A 21,465-nucleotide genomic window follows, 5' to 3' on the forward strand; every position below is an offset into this window, starting at 1 on the left:
TCCTCAAGAATTTCCTGAGTCACAGAAACACAGCAGGAGCCAACGTCCAATCCCTCAAAATCCCTAACTGAGCCTTCGGCGTAGACAGGAAGTTCTGATAGGCTACACTGCCCCAGTCAATGACACTCCTCTACCCCAAGTCATCGGCCGCACATCCCAGGCCCCTGTTGGCTGACCCCTGCTGGTCTTGAACTTGGAGATTCAAGCCTCAGCCCCAGGGAAGGGCACACTGACAAAGGGCACCCAGAGCCTCGGCACCTGGAAGGCTACTGCCAAACCCTTTGCCAGGTGGTGAGAGGAGAGGGCATAGGAATCCCACGGGGAGTTATTTTGCAGTGAACAAGCACCCGCAGCTTGACATCCATCCATGAGGAAAAGCACTGTTCTGTCTTCTCCCGAGAGGCGGTGCACAAGCTTCCTTGGGGGCCAGACTGGGGAGAAGGCACAGACCTGAGCGCTCTCCAGGTGGACGGCGGTGAAGGCTGCACAACAGTGTGAATGTACTTAATGCCACCAGACTGCACACTTAAAAATGGTAAATTTTGTGTTATGTATATTTCTCCACAATGGGAAAAACAGACCCTCGCAGGGCTGATCCCCAGACCGGTCATCAGTGAAGACAGCCGCCACTTCTCACCAAGTGTCTACAGGGTGCAAGCATCGTACACTCGTTCCTCCCGACCCTGTGTAGAATTCTTACCCCCCTTTTGTAGTAGAGAAACTGAGGCTCAGAGAGGTTAAGGGAGTTACCCCCAAAAAGGTACAGATTGAAGACTAGGTCTGCCTGAATCTAAACATAACACCGTTTCTGTGTCCATCCCACTTCCCCGGGGACTCCTTGGTAAAATCAAGTTCACAGACAATCTCGCTTTCTTATTAGAAAAGTTGTCTGCCAAGCATGGGCTCTGACGAACCTGCAAGCAGAAAACAGGCAGCCTCCCACCCGGCACTCTCCTGCCTCCACCCCTGCTGCCAGCACAGGGCATGCAGAGCCACCACGGTGACCCATGGCCCCGTGCCGTGCAGCCCACGACACTCAGGAAACTGACTGTCCCGTCACAGCGTCCTCAGGGTCCATGTGGCCTGTGTGTCTGCAGAGCTGTGTGGGACAGCAATGAAGCCAGCTTCTGTGTTGTAAGGCCTGAAACCCAAGGCAGAGAGGACCCTAGCCGGACCCTCTCACCCCCACACTCAGTGACCATGCTGGACAAAGAACCAGGAAAGGCCCCCCAGACAGCTGCTCCCGAAGGAGGGCCATTCTGCCCCAGAGGGCACCAGAGGCTGTCTCGGGTGGCTGACCTCATGCACCCCCAAGCCAGCCCTGGTTTCACCAGGTAAGTTCTGGGCCGCTGCCCCACCCGACAACGTTTACAGGGGTGTTTCTGAGCACTAAAAGTTGTGTAAATGCTGAAGACAGCTGTGACTGCAACATGAGTTAGCTACCCTGAAACCCAAACAGAAAGGAGGAGACCCAGAAAGGAAAGTACACCTGTCTTCATTCCAGGGAACCCAAAGAAAGAAAGGTGGGACGTACCCTTCGCCGAGGCCAAAGCTGTTTGGAGAGCCATTGTAGCTTGGGGACGGGGCGCTGTTCACCTGGTAAGCCACGTCGGGCCACGGAGAGCACTGCAGGAGAGAGCACAGGGCCGAGCTGGGATCTGGAGAGGTGCTGAGCTATGCTCCCCAGGTCCTCCCAAGCAGGCGTGCACTGACACCAATGCATGAGACCCCGACCTGTGAAACGCAGCCTGTGTTTACCCAGTATCCACAATGAGCCACGGCAAGGCAGGTTACGAGGGCCACATGAAGGAAACCAGCAGAAATGTTCAATAAGTCACCCCTGGAGCAAGTGAAGCACGCAAGGGGTCTCTCTGGGCTTCCTAGCAGTAAAACCAGAGGGGAAACATCACAGTCATGTGATTCTTGGGTCCACGAGAGGGAAAAAACAAAACCAGCCAGCTGCTCAGAAACAGCTTTTCCTGGGAGAGACAAATTTGTGTAAATGTCTGTTATAGGGAGTGCTGGACCACAGGCAACTTCCAAACAAAAAAATAAGCGTAAGAGTCAGTATTAAAACCTGTGCTATTTGAAAAAAGAACCTGCCGACAGGGGCGGAGGCTGTTGCACAATCACCAAAAGCAGCTCCTCTCAGTGAAATTCGATGGTGTTCATTCCATTTCAGGCATTCTGCTAGGGGCTACGGGAGATCCACAAACATGAAAGATGTGATCCTTGCCCTCAAAAACATTCTACTATGGAAGCCAAAAACAAATGCATGTGGAGTCTCCCAAAGGAAGCAAGGATTTACAGGTTTTGCCTGCTGGAGAAAGTCCATCCAGCTGAAAAAGTTCATCTCTTCCCTTCCCTGCAATGATGCCTCTTCAGAGAGGGCCAATTTGAAGCATTCCTGAAGATTTACTATCACCCCTCAAACTATAGTGTTGGTAAATATTTAAGTATTGTGACTGTGGGCTCGAATTTGTTGGTGCTAAATCCTACAGCCCAAGGAGGAAAGCTGAACAGCTGACAGAAGAGGCAGCCAGGGTGGGCTTTCAACTATGCTGCATTGTGGCAAAGACTTGGACAGACCTGGCATGTGGCTCACCAGGACCTCTCTTCCCAGGGGCAGTCAGCAGAGGAGCAGAGAGGCTGAGGCTCAGTTAGGGAGTGAATGGTGTCAGGAGGTGGGGAACACTCTGGGCAGTGGCACCAGCACAGGCATGAACCAGGTATGGGAAGAAACTGGTCTGGCCTCTAATCCATAAATGCAGTGCTTGCATCCTGCCACTCCTTTGTGGGCCGTCGGGGAGGCAGGTGACTGACCTTCAGTCAGATAAAATGCCAGTGCACATCTGTCTGACCACAAAATTAGCTTTTACATTGTCTTCTTGCAAATACCCTTCTGCATGTCCACACACATACATACATACAGCTGCTCATCAGCCAAGACCAGGCCACCATTCTCTTAGACGCTCCAAGCCTCACCCCTAACAGCCTTAATCCCACCATGGGCCAGGCACGGTGGCTCACGCTTGTAATCCTAGCACTTTGGGAGGCTGAGGCGGGCGGATCACAAGGTCAGGAGATCAAGACCATGGTGAAACCCCGTCTCTACTAAAAATACAAAAAATTAGCCAGGCGTGGTGGCGGGCGCCTGTAGTCCCAGCTACTCGGAGAGGCTGAGGCAGGAGAATGGCGTGAACTCGGGAGGCGGAGCTTGCAGTGAGCCGAGATCGCGCCACTGCACTCCAGCCTGGGTGACAGAGCGAGACTCTGTCTCAAAAAAAAAAAAAAAAAAAAAAAAAATCCCACCATGGCCGGCAGGGGCCTTACCACATGGAGGGCCTTCTGAGGAAGTCCAATTATTCAATGAACAAATACCACCACCAATTAGTTAGCCTGACTGCAGAACACAGTGGGAAAGAGTTGCACAAAAATTCCCAGTAAAAAAGGAGGCACTAGCTGCAACTCATACAGGGAACAGGAGGTTAGGTACAGTGGCTCACGCCTGTAATCCCAGCACTTTGGGAGGCCGAGGCGGGTAGATCACTTGAGGTCAGGAGTTCAAGACCAGCCTGGCCAACATGGTGAAACCCCGTCCCTACTAAAAATACAAAAAAATTTGCTGGGTGTGGTGGCACATGCCTGTAATCCCAGGTACTGGGGGAGGCTGAGGCAGGAGAATCACTTGAACCCAGGAGATGAAGGTTGCAGTGAGCTGACACTGCACAGCACTCCACTAGGCAACAGAGCGAGACTCAGTCTCAAAAAACAAACAAAAAAAAAGGGGAAGAGGAAGAGCGAGCTCCTCAGGAGTTCCCATGGACATATGGAGGGTTGGAGCAGGCTGGCATTGCTGTCAGGGTTAACAGAAAATGCAACCAGACAGCAAAATAACAAGTGCTGACACCCTCCAACCCCAGAGATCCCACTGAGAATGGAAACCTGCCGACTGCCTCCCATGTGCAGACCTTCACACGCACAGTTATTCACTGCACCACTGTCTGAGACTCCAAGAGCCCAGAAACGACCCCGCATCCACCAACAGGCCATCACACACGATGCCACACAGCTGGGTACGGAACTACAAAGCTGTAGGGATCAGGCACCAAGATAAGCTAATAATGGAAAAAAGCAAGGTGTGTCTATGTACACTGTCAGTGTATAAATGCAGGCATCGGGCAAACATGTGTCCACACTGGCTTCACCTGCAGACAAAGTCAGGCCAGATACACAAGCTTTCTGCCCTGGAGGGGAGAAATCATGAGGCTGGTATGGCACTGGGAGGGATATTTTCTGTTGTACAGTCTCTTGTACCTTTTGAATTTAAAACCATGTGAATACGTTACCTACTCAAAAAAAAAAAAAAAAAGTAACCTAATTTGGGAAAGCACAAATGCATTCAAAGGGAGCAGAGCTGGAAGTTATTTCTGAAATACCTCCCAGGCCAATGGATCTTATCAGATGAACACGAGCTCCAGACACTGGAACCCACCACAGCGGAATAAGCACTCTCAGAAGTAGTCACCCGAGATGGGCAATTTTCCAAGAATCTAAACCAGCAGCCCTGCTCCTGGTGGAAGGCCCTTGGAGGCTCTGACCCCACACCCAGCCGGCTAACCTCTGTGAGGATGGTGGTTTCATAGGACGGCTGGTATTTCTCTTTCTCTTGGGCAGTTCTTTTCTCCATCTTCTCCCGGTCAGTCTTCTGTTTCCGATCGGCTCCCTTCGGCTTCGAGCACAGAGTACAGAGTCCAATTAGCCCAAAACCAACAAAGGCAGCAGCCCCCAAGCCCTCTCCTGCTTCCCACCTCACCCAGGGCCCCAGGGCACAGGAAGGAACTCAGGGGCAGGACAGCACCTATCTCCCCTCCCCTTGCGCCTGAATGCTTCCCCACCTGAGGAACTCGGAACCGGCCACGGGTCCTGCACTCTGCTGCTCAAGGTGAAAAGACTGTTTCCCATGGCCACTCACTTATGAAAAGGAAGCCTGGGGACCCGCAAGGAATCCCAGTGCATTCCTTGGGTTACCCAGGGAGAGCAGAGGAAAACGGAAGAAGTACAGGCTGCTGGTCTGGATTTAGTCTGTGCTTGCAACCTGAGAAATCCTGGCCATAAGCTGAAGGCCTCCTTACCCCCAACTCTCAGGACTCCCGCTGAGCCCCAGCTTACACTCTGTCTGCAGATGAACGTCTCCATCCATAGAGAGAGCCTGACAATCGTGGGTGCTTTGCAAACCGGGGCAACTTTCGAAGGGTGTGCAGGCCTCACAGCTATTATTATTCCCTTCATTTACAGAGTGGGAAACTGAGGCTCAAGGGGTTCATCAGGATGGGAGAGGATCCAAGTGAGAGTGGCCAGGTGTGCTGCATCGCAGGCTGGCCCCACAGGTACCACCATGGGGGGCCTTCTCGACCTTGCTGTGTAGTCCCCTGAGCATGTGCATCTTATGAGCTCATGTCTACTTGGCTAAGTCAGATATAAAGACTCCGCGCAGCGCTAGAACCGAGCAGTTTTACTACCCACACAGCAGGCTACATGTGGTGGGCAGGTAATGAAAACAGTAGTTCAAGCTCAACAGCACCTTGAGGGATTTTCATTCCGGGGGCACCTTTCTCAGGCTACGGCTTTTGGCTCCCAGATCAAGGGTTTTTAGGGAGCATCTCTTACAGCAGCGGTCCTCAACCTCCGGGCCACAGACCGGTCCCGGTCCCATGGCCTGTTAGGAACTGGGCCCCACAAGAGAAGGTGAGCAGCAGGTGAGTGAGCGAAGCTTCATCTTCATCTTGCTGTGAAGTAAATACTTCACAGTATTTACAGCTGCTCCCCACTGCTCACATTACCGCCTGAGCTCTGCCTCCCGTGTCAGACCAGTGGTGGCATTAGATCCTCATAAGACGGCAAAACCTTTTGTGAACTGCACATGCAAGGGATCCAGGCTGCGTGCTCCTTATGAGAATCTAATGCCTGATGATGGGTCACTGTCCCCCCTCACCCCTATATGAGACCATCTAGTTGCAAGAAAACAAGCTCAGGGCTCCCCTTGATTCTGCATTATGAGTTGTATAATTATTTCATTATATATTGCAATATAATAATAACAGAAATAAAGTGCACAACAAATGTAATGCACTTGAATCATCCCAAAACCATCCCCCTCTCTTCCATGAAAAAATGATCTTCCACAAAACCAGTCCCTGGTGCCAAAAAGGTTGGGGCCCCGCTGCCTTGGAGTGATGCCTGCCCTGGATGAAGCAGGGTGGGTGATGCCTGCCCTGGATGAAGCAGGGTGGCAGAGGTCACACAGGGATGTGAGCAACAGATCCAGCGTCCCGGGTGAGAGTGCAGTGTGTGGCAGCCATATCCCCATGACGTGGCCTCCCTGCTCCACCTCCAGCCCCTGTCTCTCAGGAGACTCCTCCTCCCTGCACAGATATAGGCAAGGCAGGGTTACAGCCAGACCGTGGCTGAGCCTGCATGCGGGGCACGCACTGGGCCTTGATGAGGCCTGGAGGGAGCTGGCTGCTCAGATAGGAGCCCTGCCTTTCCCGTCAGAGACCCTGACACCCCACACAGAGTCCCAGGGAGCAGCTCCAACAAGCCAGGCTTCCCAGTAACTGGGGTGACCGGCGGAGGGAGGGGTGACAGGCAACTTGGCTCAGCTCAGCCTGGCTTGTGCACCTCAGCTGCATCTGTTCTGTGAGTGGGGGCAGGCAGGTGGGAAGACACACCTCAGGCATTCTGAGGAGCCAGTTTTGAGTGACTGGGGGCTCCTGCCACCCCTACTCCCTGCAGGAGATGCCAAGGCCTTCCTCGGGGCACTGAGACGAGGCAGCTTCCAGCCCAACTCCCCAAGCAACGCCTGGCATGGGTTGAGGAGCCTGGTAGACAGAGCCCCCACTCCTAAGCTTCTGACCCAGGGTGTAGAAGGGGCACACAGGGCACCCCATGGGAGTGGAGATGCCTACCTCATTTCTCTCCTACTGCCCAGCACAGCATCTCCCCCAGGGCACACACCTTGAGAGCAGCAGAACTAACCTGTCATCCCTGGTGAGGGTGTGAACCACTACCTGACGGGGGCCAAGGCTGGCAGAGCAGAGACGCGGTCTGTACATGAGGGGAGGTGGTGGCCAGAGCAACAGTGAACCGCAGGCTAGGCAAAGACCACAGCACCAGCCATGCGGGTGTCCAGGACCGTCAGATCCCAGAGCAGGCAGAAATACCACAGGGCTGCCACGCCCACTGCTTGGTGGATGTGGTCAGCAGAACAATGGTTCCCAAAGATGGCTGTTTGCTAATCCCCAGAACCTGTGAATATGTCACCTAACATGGCAAACGGGGAACGGAGGTTTCAGATGGAATTAAGATTGCTACACAACTGATGCTATAGGAAGACTATCCGGGATTAACCACTTGGCCCCATGTAATCACAGTGTCCTTACAAAAGGAAGAGGGAGGTAGAGGAGGAGGGTGGGCCCGCCATGTGAGAACGATTCAGCCTGTTCTTGCTGGCTTTGAACCTAGAAATGGCTTTAGAAGCTGGAATAGGCAAGAGCCCCGCCCAGAGCCTCAGGAAAGGAACACAGGCCCGCTGACACCTTTAGCCCAGTGAGGACCATTCCAGACTTCTGACTGCCAGCACTGGAAGATAATAAATGCATAGAGTTTTAAGTCATAAAATTTGTGGCCATTTGTGACAGCAGCAATAGGAAGCAAGCAGAGTGGAGGAGCACAGCTCCCCTTGGAGGCCACTGCTCTGCCAGTAAAGACAAACACACATCCCTCCGGCCACTTCTCCCTCCCACTTGGGACCCACATCACTGACTAACCAAGGCATCCCAAACCACGGAGCTGGGCCAGGGCCTCAGAACCCTGTGCCCACAACTCTCAGGCAGCCCGGCTGTGTGGTCTCCTGAGTGCAGACTTCATCAGCTCATCCTCAGCTTCCTCTACTGCAGCTGTGATGGTGCGTCCCCAGAACACTGCCCAGTGCTCACTGTGGGCCAGGCTCTGTGAGAAATGGCACCATCCCTGTCTCCCAGGGTTGCCACCAGGTTTATGGTTCTACCTGTGGGCATTTATTCCCACATCCGTTCCAAGCATGGGTCTTCCACAGGCCCGTGCCTTCTGTCTGGGGGAAGATCAGCACACACCCAGCTTTCTAAAGGGCCCTGTCTAAAGCAACTCCCTCTTGGTCTCCAGCCCCAGAAGACAGAACTTTCTCAGCAGGCTCCAAATTCACTTGAATGTGAAACAAGAGGAAGATGGAATGAGCACCAGGGCTGGTTACTCAATGCAATTCCTGCCCAGGAGGTGGGTCCACTCCTTCTCTTCAGACACCTGCTAGAGCGGCCCCGGCAGACAGGGCCTACAGGGGCTGGGGACTGTGGGGCTGGGGCCTGCTTGGACATGGATTGCCCTCAGGCCTTGAGAATGATGCAAGCTCATGCAACCCTCCACATCTCCCTGAGGCCACACAGGACACTGAGCTCTATCGTTGGCTACTATCTTCAGGAAATAATCAGTACAGATTGAAGAGATGGAAAATAGTGACAGGTGACTGTAGGGAATGAAGCAAGGAAAGAAAAGGGAGGCGGTCCCCCTGAAAATGTTTCTCTAACAGGAAGCCATTGCAAAGAGAAAAATGGCTTCAAGCCCTAAACAGGAAGATCCGAGGCCAGGCCTCCAGCAGGGAGACTCTTGCTTTGATTTTTAAGGAGAATCCAGATGTGAGCACCCGTGGGCAACTGTAATGTGCTTGGGAGAAAAAAAAGCTAAAATGTGCAAATCCAATCATTCTTATAGAGTAGCGCCGAGGACCGACAGCCAGGACGGACATCCATGCCGATGCTTCTGCCAGAAGCTGAGCGGGTGCCGCAGGTGAAAAGATGCCCCCAGCAGGGCAGCAGCAGCCTGTGGTGCCTGGACTTGCAGCTTGTGCGCCATTAGGAGTCCAGGTAGAAGCCATGTGTTAAAGGGATGTTGCATTCCTCGCTGGGCCTCTAAGAGGAATCTCCAGGGTCTCTGTGGGATGTGCCCACAGGCCAGGCCAGCAGCAGGGCAGGGCAGAGCCTGTGAAGCCATCCTACCTTGAACACCTTGATCTGGCAGCTGGCTGAGTGCAGGTGCTCCGTGTACTCCCCATTCTCGTTCTGCTTAAACGTGTCGATCTGGACTCGAAAGGGCACTCCCTTCTCGCCCCCGTGCTTCCTGGGGGTGAATTCTGTGCTGATGCAGTGTACCTGGGAGGAGAAACATTGGGCAGGTGGCAAGGCGGCACTAAGCAGAGCCCTGGATCCCCCAAAGCGCCCCCTCTATGTGGAGGTGTCCTTCCCTGCTTGGTCAGTGCAGGCCTGCCTCGACCTCCCTGCTCTCCCTGACACTCTGTCCACTCCATCAGGCCGGTGGCCTCCCTGCTCCCCTGCCTGCAAAAGACACACACACCCCCAACTTTGTCTCTTTACTGTGGAGGCCCTGCCTGACTAGCTAAGTCCCCACCACTCCCCAGGCCACTGACCCCAATAACCTCAACCTAACTCCTCGCCCAGATTCCTCTCCCTTGGCAAATCCTAGACTGAGGGCAGGGACCACAGCACAGCCCTAACCCCTCTCTAATGTCCTGGTGTCCAGGCTACTCAAGCCAGGCTGGAAGGACAACCAGAAGGCTGGAACCATTTCTGTACTTCTGGTAGGTTCCTACTACATAAATGGCACTCGATATCAAAGTATTGCTATTACACTGCAATAATATTATAAGAATCCATATATAATTGTAGTAATAACAATGTAATAATAATTTTTAAATATATTAAGAATATTGTAATTGTAAAAAAAAAAAAAAAGAAAGAAAGAAAAGATGGCTTTTATCGAGTGATTTCTAGGGACCAGGCAGTGCTAACGGCTCTGTATTCATTATCTGATTTATAAGATGGGAGGTTAGAAAACTAAGAGGCTCAGGAAGGGGAGGAGACTTGCTCAAGGACACACAGCAAGTGAGAGAGCCGGGATCAAGCCAGAACCACAACCACAACACCACAGTCACATCCTTCACCACCTTGATCTCACATGGCATATAACACAAGGCTGGATCCACACCAGTGCTTGATAACAAAATAATTCATTCAATGATAGAAACTATAATAGAAAAAATATTTACTTTCAAATGATTTCTGTTGGGAAATACTCATTTATAAAAAGCTTATATATTCTACGGGCAAAACCCAGATAGAATTCTAAAACCCTCCCCACTCCTTTCCCTAAATATGGATCAACGAGCTCTGTGACTCTTCGCAACACTCATTTTCTCTCTCCTGCAGTTTCCTTCCCAGTGACAGGGAGCAGAAGCTCATCCAGACCCTTCCAGATGGGTTAGTTTTGAGAAACTGCACGCAGGCCACCCCAAAGACTAGGTCTTCCCCTGGAGGGCAAGCTCCCTGTGGCCCACCTGAATGAATGCAGAGGCTCTCTTCGCTGGGTCCCACAAAAACTCGACTGCATTCAGCTGGGTCGGGCTGGCCCTGGGGTCCAAGATACCAACAGACAGTGGAATATCTGCATACACACACACACATACAGAAAGTGCAATTGTCAGCCTCTCCCAAATATTTAGGGAAAGACCCTCGTTACAGGTCCCAATTCCTTCACCCCAATTTGCAATGCCAAAAGCTCTGAAAAAGTTTTGCATAACTTACTGGACGGAAAGCCTGACCTGAACCACAAGCACTGTGTCGTCTTCACCCCATTTTGTATGAACCGTCATTTTATTTTGCTACAGAAATTATGACCGTGCTTGGCTGCCTGTTGGAGATGTTCCCTGATGCTCTGGGTATACACACCGTATTGTCATTCTAGCTTCTGAATTCCAAAACCCGCCTGGCCACAAGGATTGTGGGTAAAGGACTATGGGCCAGTCCCTGAGGCCCCAGAATTCCATTTCCATTGCCGATCTATCTCTGTGATGCTCACGGTTATCTTCACCACTTATCAAAATCCTTTAAGGCACCATCCTTCCACAAAGCCTTCCCAGAACTCCCTGTGAGCAGGTCTCTCAATTCCACAGACCTTTCTTTTCCACTGAAAAAGGGGACTCCTCAAGGGCAGGACCCAGTGTATGGTCAGCTCTGCAAGCTCCCGTGGGGTTTTACATAGAGCAGGCGCGAGCTAAAACGCCTCCTCGGCATAGGTCCCGGTGGCATCCAGGAAGAACCCAATGTGGCCTGGGTGCCTCGAGCCTTGCCTGGCCTCTCCCGGCCAGGAGACTCACCAATGTCCAGGATCCGGTCCCCCGGCCGACTCCACCGCCAGCCCTCCAGCTGCTGGTGCTCCGTATACTGCAACCGGCGGTCATGGAAGACCACACGGATGATGCTCTGGGGAGGGAGGCCAGCAGCGGAACAAGTGACCGTGGGGGCCAAGAGGAACCCACCTCTTTTCCCTGAGCCACAGCAAACCCTCCCACCTTTGAGGCCCCTCCCCCTGGAGTTTCCTTTCCCAGTTCTCAAGCTTTGCCCACTATCCCTTCCTCAGATCCCAGTAACACTAACAACAGCAACAATAGTGATGACTACCATTTGTCCCAGTATTACTAAGTGCTGTACATTTATGTCTAATTTATTAACCCTTTTGTGCAGATGAGCAAACTGAAGCTCAGAAAAGTTCAACGCTGCCAGCCCATCTAATCCCCACCTGGGCAACAGGCTCCAGAGAAGCCAAACAGGGGCTGTGTCTCACTGTTGAGCGCTGAGCTGAACCCGGCCTCTCCCTAACCTTCCAGCTACCTGTGCCCAACCCCAGCAAGCCCAGGTGCCCAGATCCTAATCAAGCCCCTCTCCCCGAGGCGGTGAGAACAGCCCTGTGAGGCTTACCTTGACATATTTTGTGTTCAGATCTTGGAAGTCTCCCAGCTTCCGATTCTCCAGTAGTCGGATTTCATAAGACTGACCTGGATGGAGGTTAATAGGACATTTTCCATTTCTGAGTGTTTCTAAATTTGGGGTTCATCCAGCTAGCAGCCTTCTCAACACCCTCAGTGCCCATTCAGGCCTCAAGGCCCTGGGGAGCAAAGCAGAGAAGAAAGCCCACGACGAGCTCAGCTCACTCTCTGGACTGACATCAGTCTGTCCACCCCGCCTGGTTGGGCCTAGGATACCCCAGGCAACACATCGTGTGACCCTACTAGAGACAGCACCTCTGCAATGTTCAAAGACACAGAATCCAGGAAAATACAGTTAGCATTAAAATCACTGAACACAAACTCATACATCTTTACAAACCCCCCAATACACCAGGATGGAGAATACAGCTACTTAAGTTCACATTACAGGGTAAATAACCAACCACACCCTTCCTGAGAGCAGGTTTAATGGAACGAAGAAGCCTGTTAAACATTGTCTCTAATGGCAGAATGCAAAGCATGTTCCCCAGTTAAAAGAATTCCATGTATTTGAAAGGGTATGGAAATTCTATGCAGGGACATAAAACCAGCACAGGCTGGTCAAAGAATATAAATGGAAAAAACATCCATCCATAACAACAGAACATTTAAAAGCATCTATGAAACCTGAAGGAAACGACACACATTTTATTGAAATATAAAATATACCATGAATAAATAGGATACACCATGTTCCCAGAAGATTGTTTTTTATATATATACACACATACATATATGTATGTGTGTATATATATAATCTCAAATGATACCTCAAATGATGTCTCAAATGATGCCAATTTTCCCAAAATATATCTCAAAAAATATATATATATATAACTCAAATGATGCCAATTTTCCCAAAATTAAATACTGAACTACAATTTTACAAGACTGTAGCATATATCACAATTTAATAAAGGGTGTTTTACAAATAATACAATAAATCATTTAATAATTGGTATTGGCATATCATTTTTTTTTTTTTTTTTTTGAGACAGAATGTCACTCTGTCGCCCGGGCTGGAGTGCAGTGGCACGATCTTGGCCCACTGCAACCTCCACCTTGTGGGTTCAAGTGATTCTCCTGCCTCAGCCTCCTGAGTAGCTGGGATTACAGGCGCCTGCCACCACACCCAGCTAATCTTTGTATTTTTAGTAGAGACGGGGTTTCACCATGTTGGCCAGGCTGGTCTCAAACTCCTGACCTCGTGATTCACCCGCCTTGGCCTCCCAAAGTGCTAGGATTACAGGCGTGAGCCACCGAGCCTGGCCAGTATTGGTGTATCTAATTAGCCTTTTAATTTTTTTATTTTTAATAATTATAGACTCTTAAGAAGTTATAAAAATATGGCCAGGCGCAGTGGGGCTCACACCTGTAATCCCAGCACCCAGCTGAGGCAGGTGGGATCACTTGTGGTGAGGAGTTCGAGACCAGCCTGACCAGTATAGTGAAACCCCGTCTCTACTAAAAATATAAAAATTAGCTGTGGTGGTATGTGATCGTCATCCCAGCTATACTCAGGAGATTGAGACAGGAGAATCACTTGAACCCAGGAGGTGGAGGTTGCAGTGAGCCAAGATTGTACCACTGCACTCCAGCCTGGGCGAGAGAGTGAGACTTGGTCTCAAAAAAAAAAAGTACATTAAAGTCTTGTGTACCTTGTGCCAGCATCCCCCATGGCGGCATCTGATGGAACCATAGTACATTATCAAAACTACAGACCTTACTTTGATTTCTCTGGGTTTTGCATGTTCCCTCCCTCTTTTTCTGTAGGCTTGTATGTGTATAGATCTATGAAATTTTATCACATTTGGAGACTAGCTATTTTTTTCAGAGTGCAGATCCTCACAGCAAATATCAAAACAAGTTACCGTTGGGTTAAAAAGTCAATTTCTTGTGGAGGAATAGGGAAGATGTTGATCAAAGGATACAAATTTCCTTAGACAGGAGGAATAACTTCAAGAGATCTACTGTACAACATGGTGACTATTGTTAATAACAATTCATTGTATTCTAGAAAATTGCTGACAGTCTATTTCAAGTGCTCCCACTACAAAAATATAATAAATGAGGTAATGCCTATGTTACTTAGCTAGATTCAACCAATGTACTATGGATACGTATTTCAAAACATCATGTTGCACATGATAAATACACACAATTCTCACTAGTCAATGTTTTTAAAAGTCAATTTCTTAAGGTTTTATTTTAACATGAATGACTATCAGATACTCAATAAGGAAGAACTTTCTGAACCTAAAACCAATGGAAAGGACATCTGGCTATATAAAATTTAAAATTACTTCTATGTATGAATGTAAAAACACTTAATACAAACTGCAGACTAGGAAGAGCAAACCCAGTGGCTATGGCTATTCTATTCTATTCTATTCTATTCTATTTTTTGAGACAGGGTCTTGCTCTGTCACCCGGCCGGGCTAGAATGCAGTGGCACAATCAAGACTCACCGCAGCCTTAACCTCCCAGTTCAAGCTATTTTCCCACCTCAGCCTCCCAAGTCGTTAAGACTACAGGCACACGCCAGCATGCCTGACTAATTTTTTATTTTTGTAGAGACTGAGTCTCACTATGTTGCCAAGGCTGGTCTCAAACTCCTGGGCTCAAGTGATCCCCCTGCCTTGGCCTCCCAAAGTACTGAGATTATAGGCACGAGCCACCACGCCCAGACAAGAGCTATTATATAGCTCAAAAAGCAATTGATTAGTACCAAGACACGCCTGTAGTGGGTTGAATGGTGGTCCCCAAAAAGATATGTCACATCCTAATCCCCAGAACCTGGAAATGTGACCTTATATTTGGAATAGTAGTCTTAGCAGATACAATTAAGATTCTGAGATGAGGAAGTCACCCTGTATTATCTGGGTTGGCCCTCAATCCAAGTGTGCTTATGAGAAACACAAGAGACAGAAAAGAGAGGAGGCACCATGTGACCACAGAGGCAGAGACTGCAGTGACGGGGCCACGGGTCAAGGAAGCCTGGGGCCACCAAAGCTCAAAAGTGTGAAGTCTCCCCAAGATCCCCCTGGAGCATAACCCTGCCAAATTTCCAACTGCTAGTCTCCAGAACCGTGAGAGAATCATTTGTTGTTTTAAGTTAATGCATCTATAATTAACATGTTTGTAGCAACTTGTTACAGCAGCCACAGAAAACAAATACACTCCTACCCTCACCAACAAATAATGGAATGGACAAAGAATATGAAATTAAATCATTCATTCCAAATGTCTGTTCACGCCTATCATCCCAGTGCTTTGGGAGGCTGAGGAAGGCTGGTCTCCAACTCCAACCTGGGCAAAACAGCGAGTTGCCATCTCTACAAAAATAAAAATAAAAAGTTTGCTGAGCAACAATTTGATGCCAAATGCGGTGGGTGGGAATCCTAGGAACAGGGAGGTCAGCAGAGCCACACGGCGCCATGTTCCTGGAGTTCTCACCACAGCTCCCCACCGGCCACAACGCTGGCCGAGCACAGCCATGCCCACTGCCAGACTCCGTCTCAGCCATTACGAAGGTCTCTGGTCACATGCCAGTGAACACTTCTTGACCATGCCAAACCCCAGTGCTGCTCATGGTGATGTGCTAGGCGCCTTTCCCATCAGAGTGAAGAGGAGCAAACCCCAAACTCTCGTCCTGCCCACTTGCCTATTCAGGAGATGTGATGCCTAAAAAGGTCTTGCTGCCCTATTCAACACAGCTGACTTTCTGAAAAAGCCAGATTGCATGCATTTCCAGGCTCCTGAACCAAGAGTCCAACACTCCCTTGATATCAACATAAAATATGCCTCACACACCCTAACTGGTTTTTCCAGTGTCCTCTGCCTTCACAGATAAAGAATGCTGACAGCGGCCCTAGCATGAGGCCCAATGTCCAGGTGGTCATTAAGTGAGTTTACAGGTGCCACAGGGCCCAATTAGCACTGGCCCCAGGCTCTGCAGGGCAACCTCAGCTCACGCCAAACAGCAAGCACCTCCTGTACTGTAGAGAGCAACTTCCAGGCCTGAACATAAGGGGCAGCCACTTGGAGGGTAAAGCCATTGAGTGAGGCATTAGGCCCAGGATCACAGCTTCTCCTGGGCCAGGGATCACGGCTGCATGAGCCTTCTCCATCAGCAGCTGGGTCCTGATCCACACGCTTCACTACCAAATCCTCCTTTTCTAGCCATGCAGATGGACATCCAGTCACCCTCTGCATGCCTACCCCCGTGCCAACACACTGGGCCCAAGCTGACCTCCCACCCAACTCACACAGCACAACAGCACCATTCCAAAAGCCATGCAGAAGGCCACCACCCACAGTCACACACAGGCTGACAAGCGAGGTCAAGCAGGCTGAACTGACCTAGGGCACAAGGGCATTTCTCTGCCTGGCCGACATCACTGCTGGGCGTGGGTGGAAGCCAGGACAGTGGGCTATGAGAAGGCGCAGGTCGTGTCTGTTCTGCTCATCACTGCACTGTTTGCACACAGTAGGCACTCAGCAAATGCATCCATGTGATTTCACCTTCTTTACAGTGCTATAGTGCTGTTCTCTGTTAGAATTATAGGGTTTGCCAAAGTTAAGACACACTCCTGCCCTCAAAGGGTTGACAGTCCTCTGGAGTACACCAAACAGTCCTGGAAGAGTGGTACTATCAAGTTTAAAATTCTGTAAGAGACAAAGGAGGCCCCAAAGTGAGCAATAGGCATCCAGGACGAGGAGGGGAGTGTGAGACAGGTTTGAACCAGGGGATAAGAAAACATGTGACATGGGCTTTGAAGAGGGGGCAGGATTTCTGTAATTCAGGGGAAGAATGATAAAGAAATCCCAAAGCCAGCCAGGTGTGGTGGCTCATGCCTGTAATCCCTGCAAGGGATTTTTGGCCTTTGGGAGGCCAAGGCAGATGGATTGCCTGAGGTCAGAAGTTCGAGACCAGCACGGCCAACATGGCGAAACCCTGTCTCTACTAAAAACACAAAAATTAGCCGGGCGTGGTGGCGCATGCTTGTAATCGCAGCTACTCTACTCAGGAGGCTGAGGCAAGAGAGTTGCTTATATCTGCGAGGCAGAGGTTGAAGTGAGCCAAGATCACGCCACTGCGCTCCAGCCTGGGCGAGAGAGAGAGACTCTGTCTCAAAAAAAACAAAAACAAGGGAAGAAATCCCCCAAAGCAAAGCACAGCCAGGCAGAGGGGGAGGAGTGCCTCTAGGGAACGGCTGCAAACAGCTCCATTCACAGGGTGCTTATGTGTGGCAAAGCCCACTCAAGTAGTCACTCACCTGGCTCTCCAGACGAGTGGCAGCAGCAGTTAGGATCACCTGCCCTGCTGGATGGGGGAAGCAGAGGCTCAGAGAGGTTACCTAACTGGGGCAAGCTCACACAGCTTATAAGTGGCAGAGCCCATGGCAGAATCTCAGTCAGTTTCCAGAACCCACCACACCTGCCACATCCCACCCGGTGGGTGTCACCTGCTGGGCACAGGACAGCTGTAGTTGTCCATGATTCTCTCTCAACCTCTCCTTTCTGGAAGGCATCTGCTTCCATTCTGCACACAGATTAAAGTGTGCTGAATGTCATACAGTGTAACACCCCAAGTTAAGGTTTTTGTTTGTTTGTTTCCTATGTTCTTAACAATGATCCAGGAGGGAAAACAAATCATTATAGAAGGTGGTGGTAAAGCCTGTTCTAATTTAGGAATTGTAAAATGTTGGGGGTGGGGTGGGGCGGGGGGAGCTGGTCTTAGAATCAAGGAAATAGGCTAAAAATAACCAAAACTGAATTGTCATGTAGCCGCGTGCCAGTACACTGCGAGCCCTGTATATACATCATTGCACTTAGTCCTCTCAACAATCCTGTAGGAAAAGTCTATTGTTGCCCTATGTTATAAACGAGGAAATTAAGTTCCGTAGAGGTGAAGTGTCCTGTCAAAGATCAAACCGGGTCTGTCTGACACCAAAGGTGGAACACATGGCCGCTGGGCTGCCCCTTCCACACCTGCTAGACTACTGCACACAATGTTTCATTACTGCAAAGGTCCCATCTGGCTCTAATATTCAAGGAGTGTATCTATTACATTTCCCCTGAACTTCTTGATACTCATTTTATTTCAGGACCTTCTTCTACACATCTAAACCCTCCCGCGTCTCCTAAGGCCAAATGCCTACTGCCCCATGCCCTCAGCTCTCTGAACCAAGATGGACCTGGAACTCTCATGGATGTGTAACCACGCCATGGCATAAAATTTGGTATTTGTTTCCTTGCGATACACTAGTCCCCCTGAAACACATGCTGCCATACTCTGAACATACTGTAAAGTCATGGCAACTAAAGCCATGTTGTTTTGGCACGCGGAGAAACAGAACATTAGGAAAGAACAAGGAGCCCAGATGAGACTTCCTTATTTGGAAACTTGATACATGACACTATAAATGAGGATGGGTCCATCTTTTCTCAATAGTGTGGCATAACTGGTTATCCATACGGAAAAATTAATCCTCACCACATACTATATATAATAAATTCTAGGTGGGCAGGCCGGGCACAGTGGCTCACAACTATAATCCCAGCACTTTGGGAGGCCGAGGTGTGAGGATCACCTGAAGTCAGGAGTTCAAGACCATCCTGGCCAACATGGTGACACCCCGTCTCTACTAAAAATACAAAAATTAGCCGGGCATGGTGGCGGGCGCCTGTAGCCCCAGCTACTCGGGAAGCTGAGGCAGGAGAATTGCTTGAACCAGGAGGCAGAGGTTGCAGTGAGGCAAGATGGCGCCATTGCATTCCAGCTGGGGCGACGAGAGCGAAACTCCATCTCAAAAACAAAAACAAACAAAAATACAAAAAATTACCCAGGCATGGTAGTTGGCGCCTGTAATCCCAGCTGCTCAGGAGGCTGAGGCAGGAGAACTGCTTGAACCCAGGAGGCAGAGCATAGGTTGTTGGAGGGTTGAAGGTGCACCCAGCAGAGACTGGCATACAGGAGGTCTTGCATGGCCCCAGGAAACCTCTGGGGCCAGTAAGAGCTTCAGCAGGAGGTAGAACCATACTGGGCAGCAGTGCCTGGAAAGGCTTCAAGGCGACTCCCTCCAAAGTCCTGGCCCAACCCTACACTGTCAGGCTGTTAAAGGCCATTTAAAAGCTAGCAGGGAAGGAGCCCCAGGTTACTTTGTGATGAAAACTTGCGAGCAGGTAGCTGCCAGCCCAGCCCAGAGGAGCCAAGGTGACCTTGGGAGTGGCAGGGCTGGGGAGGCACAGTGACAGGCTCCACCCACCTCAGGCTGAGCTGAGGCCCCCTCCTGCCTCCTCTAGAGCTATAGCCCGAGGGTATCCAGGCAGTACTGTCCCTCTCAGGTGAGGGGTGGGGCTCCTCAGCTGGATTTAGGCTGCCACACCCCACCACCCTACAAGAAGGATGGCCTGGTTCCTGCCCAAGGGCCCTGAGCCACACAAATGGGTGTGGAAACTTCTTACCCCAATCTTACAGCTGTGCTCAGGCTCCACCACCTTGCCCTCCTGCCCTCCACCCCCTTGAAGAGCAGCAGGGAGCAGGGGAGAGGCTAGATAAAATACACAAGTGCTCAACTAACCTTTGTGCTCTCCCTCTTCCCACCTGTAACCCACATGTCCAACACCTCTAGCCCAAGCATCAGCAAACCTTCCCCGTGAAGGGCTGCATAGCAAGTACCTTCAGCTTTGTAGGACGTAAGACCGCCCACACTAATCAACTCTGCTGCTGAAGCCAGGAAGCGGTCACACACCACACAGGAATGAATGGGCAGGGCTGCAATTCATTCAAACACTGTGCTTTTAGACACTGAACTTGGAATTTTCATATAATTTTTCTTCTTCCTGTTGACTTCCTTCCTTCCTCCCAACTTCTTCTGGCGCTTTGCAACTTAGCCCGCCCTTCCTCCCTGAATGAGGGGCTAAGTCACAGCCCCTCAATGGACAACGGAAAGCTCTGAGAACAGACCCGCCACCAGTTCAACCGAATCAGGTCACCCCTACCCCCAGCACCATGGACAATACTGGTATGTGGTCAGTTTTTAATTAACAGTGGCAGAATTTGGTGTTAAATTCCTTACAGAAAAGAACAGAGCTGGAACTTGTCAGCCAAACCCTGAGGAACACAAAAAGATGCTCCACCTCACTCATGTAAAGGAATGCCAAATGAAAACAACGCAGCCAGTGCCTGATCACCTGTCAGATGGCAAAAAACTAACAGATTGCTGGCATCCCACAAGGACAGCGATGTGGGGAAATGGGCCCTCGCCTCACACATGCTGGAGCTGGGAGACAACAAGCCACAGCCTATGGGGCACTTTGGCAATACCCATCAATATTAATAAGCACCCAGCCACCCCATCGCCAGGACTCCAGTCTACAGAGCTGCCAGCTTATGTGCTAAAAAATCTGCCCAAGGCTAGCTATTCAAAGCAGCAGTATTGCTACAGCCCCAAACTGGAAATGAACAAAATGGTCAGCAATCACGTTACTACTAAACCGTGGAGCCACCACAGAGGAAAAGGCGCACAGCTTCACCCAGTGGTGCTATTAGCATGTCCACCTCCTGCATGGACCACTGAGGACGCGGCATCACCTACTTCTTGTCCCTGCCCAAAGGGCACCACCTGAATCTCAACATGAGGAAACACAAGCAAACCCAAACAGAGAGACCACCTACAATCTCCTGGCCTGTACCTTCAGAAGCATCAACATCATGAAAGACGAGGGGAGACTGAGGATCTGTCCAGATTCAAGCGGGGTCAAGAGTGAGACAACTAAACACAACATCCAGTCCTGAACTGGGTCTGGATCAAGGCAAAAACCTGCTATGGGACATCAGAACAATTGGCCCTATTTTAACAGGGATAGATGATGGTGAGGGTATTATATTGATGTTAAATTTCCCAAATTTGGCAATGTACTTATGGTTATATAAAAGAATGTCCTTGTTCTTAGGAAATACATGCTAAAATATGAATAAAAGATCATGTTGTCTGCTTGGGTGCGGTGGCTCACACCTATAATCCCAGCACTTTGGGAGGCCAAGGCAGGTGGATCACTTGAGGTCAGGAGTTCGAGACCAGCCTGACCAATATGGTGAAACCCTGTCTCTAGTAAAAATACAAAATTAGCCAGATGTGGTGGCTAATCCCAGCTATTTGGGAGGCTTGGGAGGCTAGGAGTAGGTGGGTAATTCCAGCTACTTGGGAGGCTGACGCAGGACAATCACTTGAATCCAGGAGGCAGAGGTTGCAGTGAGCTGAGATTGCATCACTGCACTCCAGCCTGGGCAACAAGAGTGAAACTCTATCTCAAAAAAAAAAAAAAAAAAAAAAAAAAAGATCATGTTGTCTGCAACTAACTCTCAAAATATTCAGGGAGGAAAAAATATATATAATAGAGATATCTATATCAATAGCTATCCCTATCTATACATCCCTCTATAGAGCTATAGATATATATACATCTATAGATAGATACACATAAATGCACATAGGTGCATCTATATAGATAAAGCAAGTGTGACA

At 50.0% G+C, this 21,465-nt stretch overlaps 1 protein-coding gene across 1 annotated transcript in view; it reads right to left on the reverse strand.

Moving 5' to 3' along the window:
* Nucleotides 1–21,465, reverse strand: part of TFCP2L1 (transcription factor CP2 like 1) — a 61,847-nt gene that overhangs the window by 13,334 nt on the left and 27,048 nt on the right. Inside the window, exons 3-8 of the mRNA XM_030801091.1 lie at nucleotides 11,865–11,941; nucleotides 11,264–11,369; nucleotides 10,445–10,551; nucleotides 9,090–9,242; nucleotides 4,622–4,732; nucleotides 1,535–1,626 (exon numbers count right to left, since the gene is read on the reverse strand). Coding sequence (XP_030656951.1) covers nucleotides 1,535–1,626; nucleotides 4,622–4,732; nucleotides 9,090–9,242; nucleotides 10,445–10,551; nucleotides 11,264–11,369; nucleotides 11,865–11,941 — 646 coding nt within the window. The remainder of the gene's footprint in view (nucleotides 1–1,534; nucleotides 1,627–4,621; nucleotides 4,733–9,089; nucleotides 9,243–10,444; nucleotides 10,552–11,263; nucleotides 11,370–11,864; nucleotides 11,942–21,465) is intronic.

Source organism: Nomascus leucogenys, chromosome 20 (genome assembly GCF_006542625.1).
Source record: "Nomascus leucogenys isolate Asia chromosome 20, Asia_NLE_v1, whole genome shotgun sequence".
NCBI lineage: Eukaryota > Metazoa > Chordata > Mammalia > Primates > Hylobatidae > Nomascus > Nomascus leucogenys.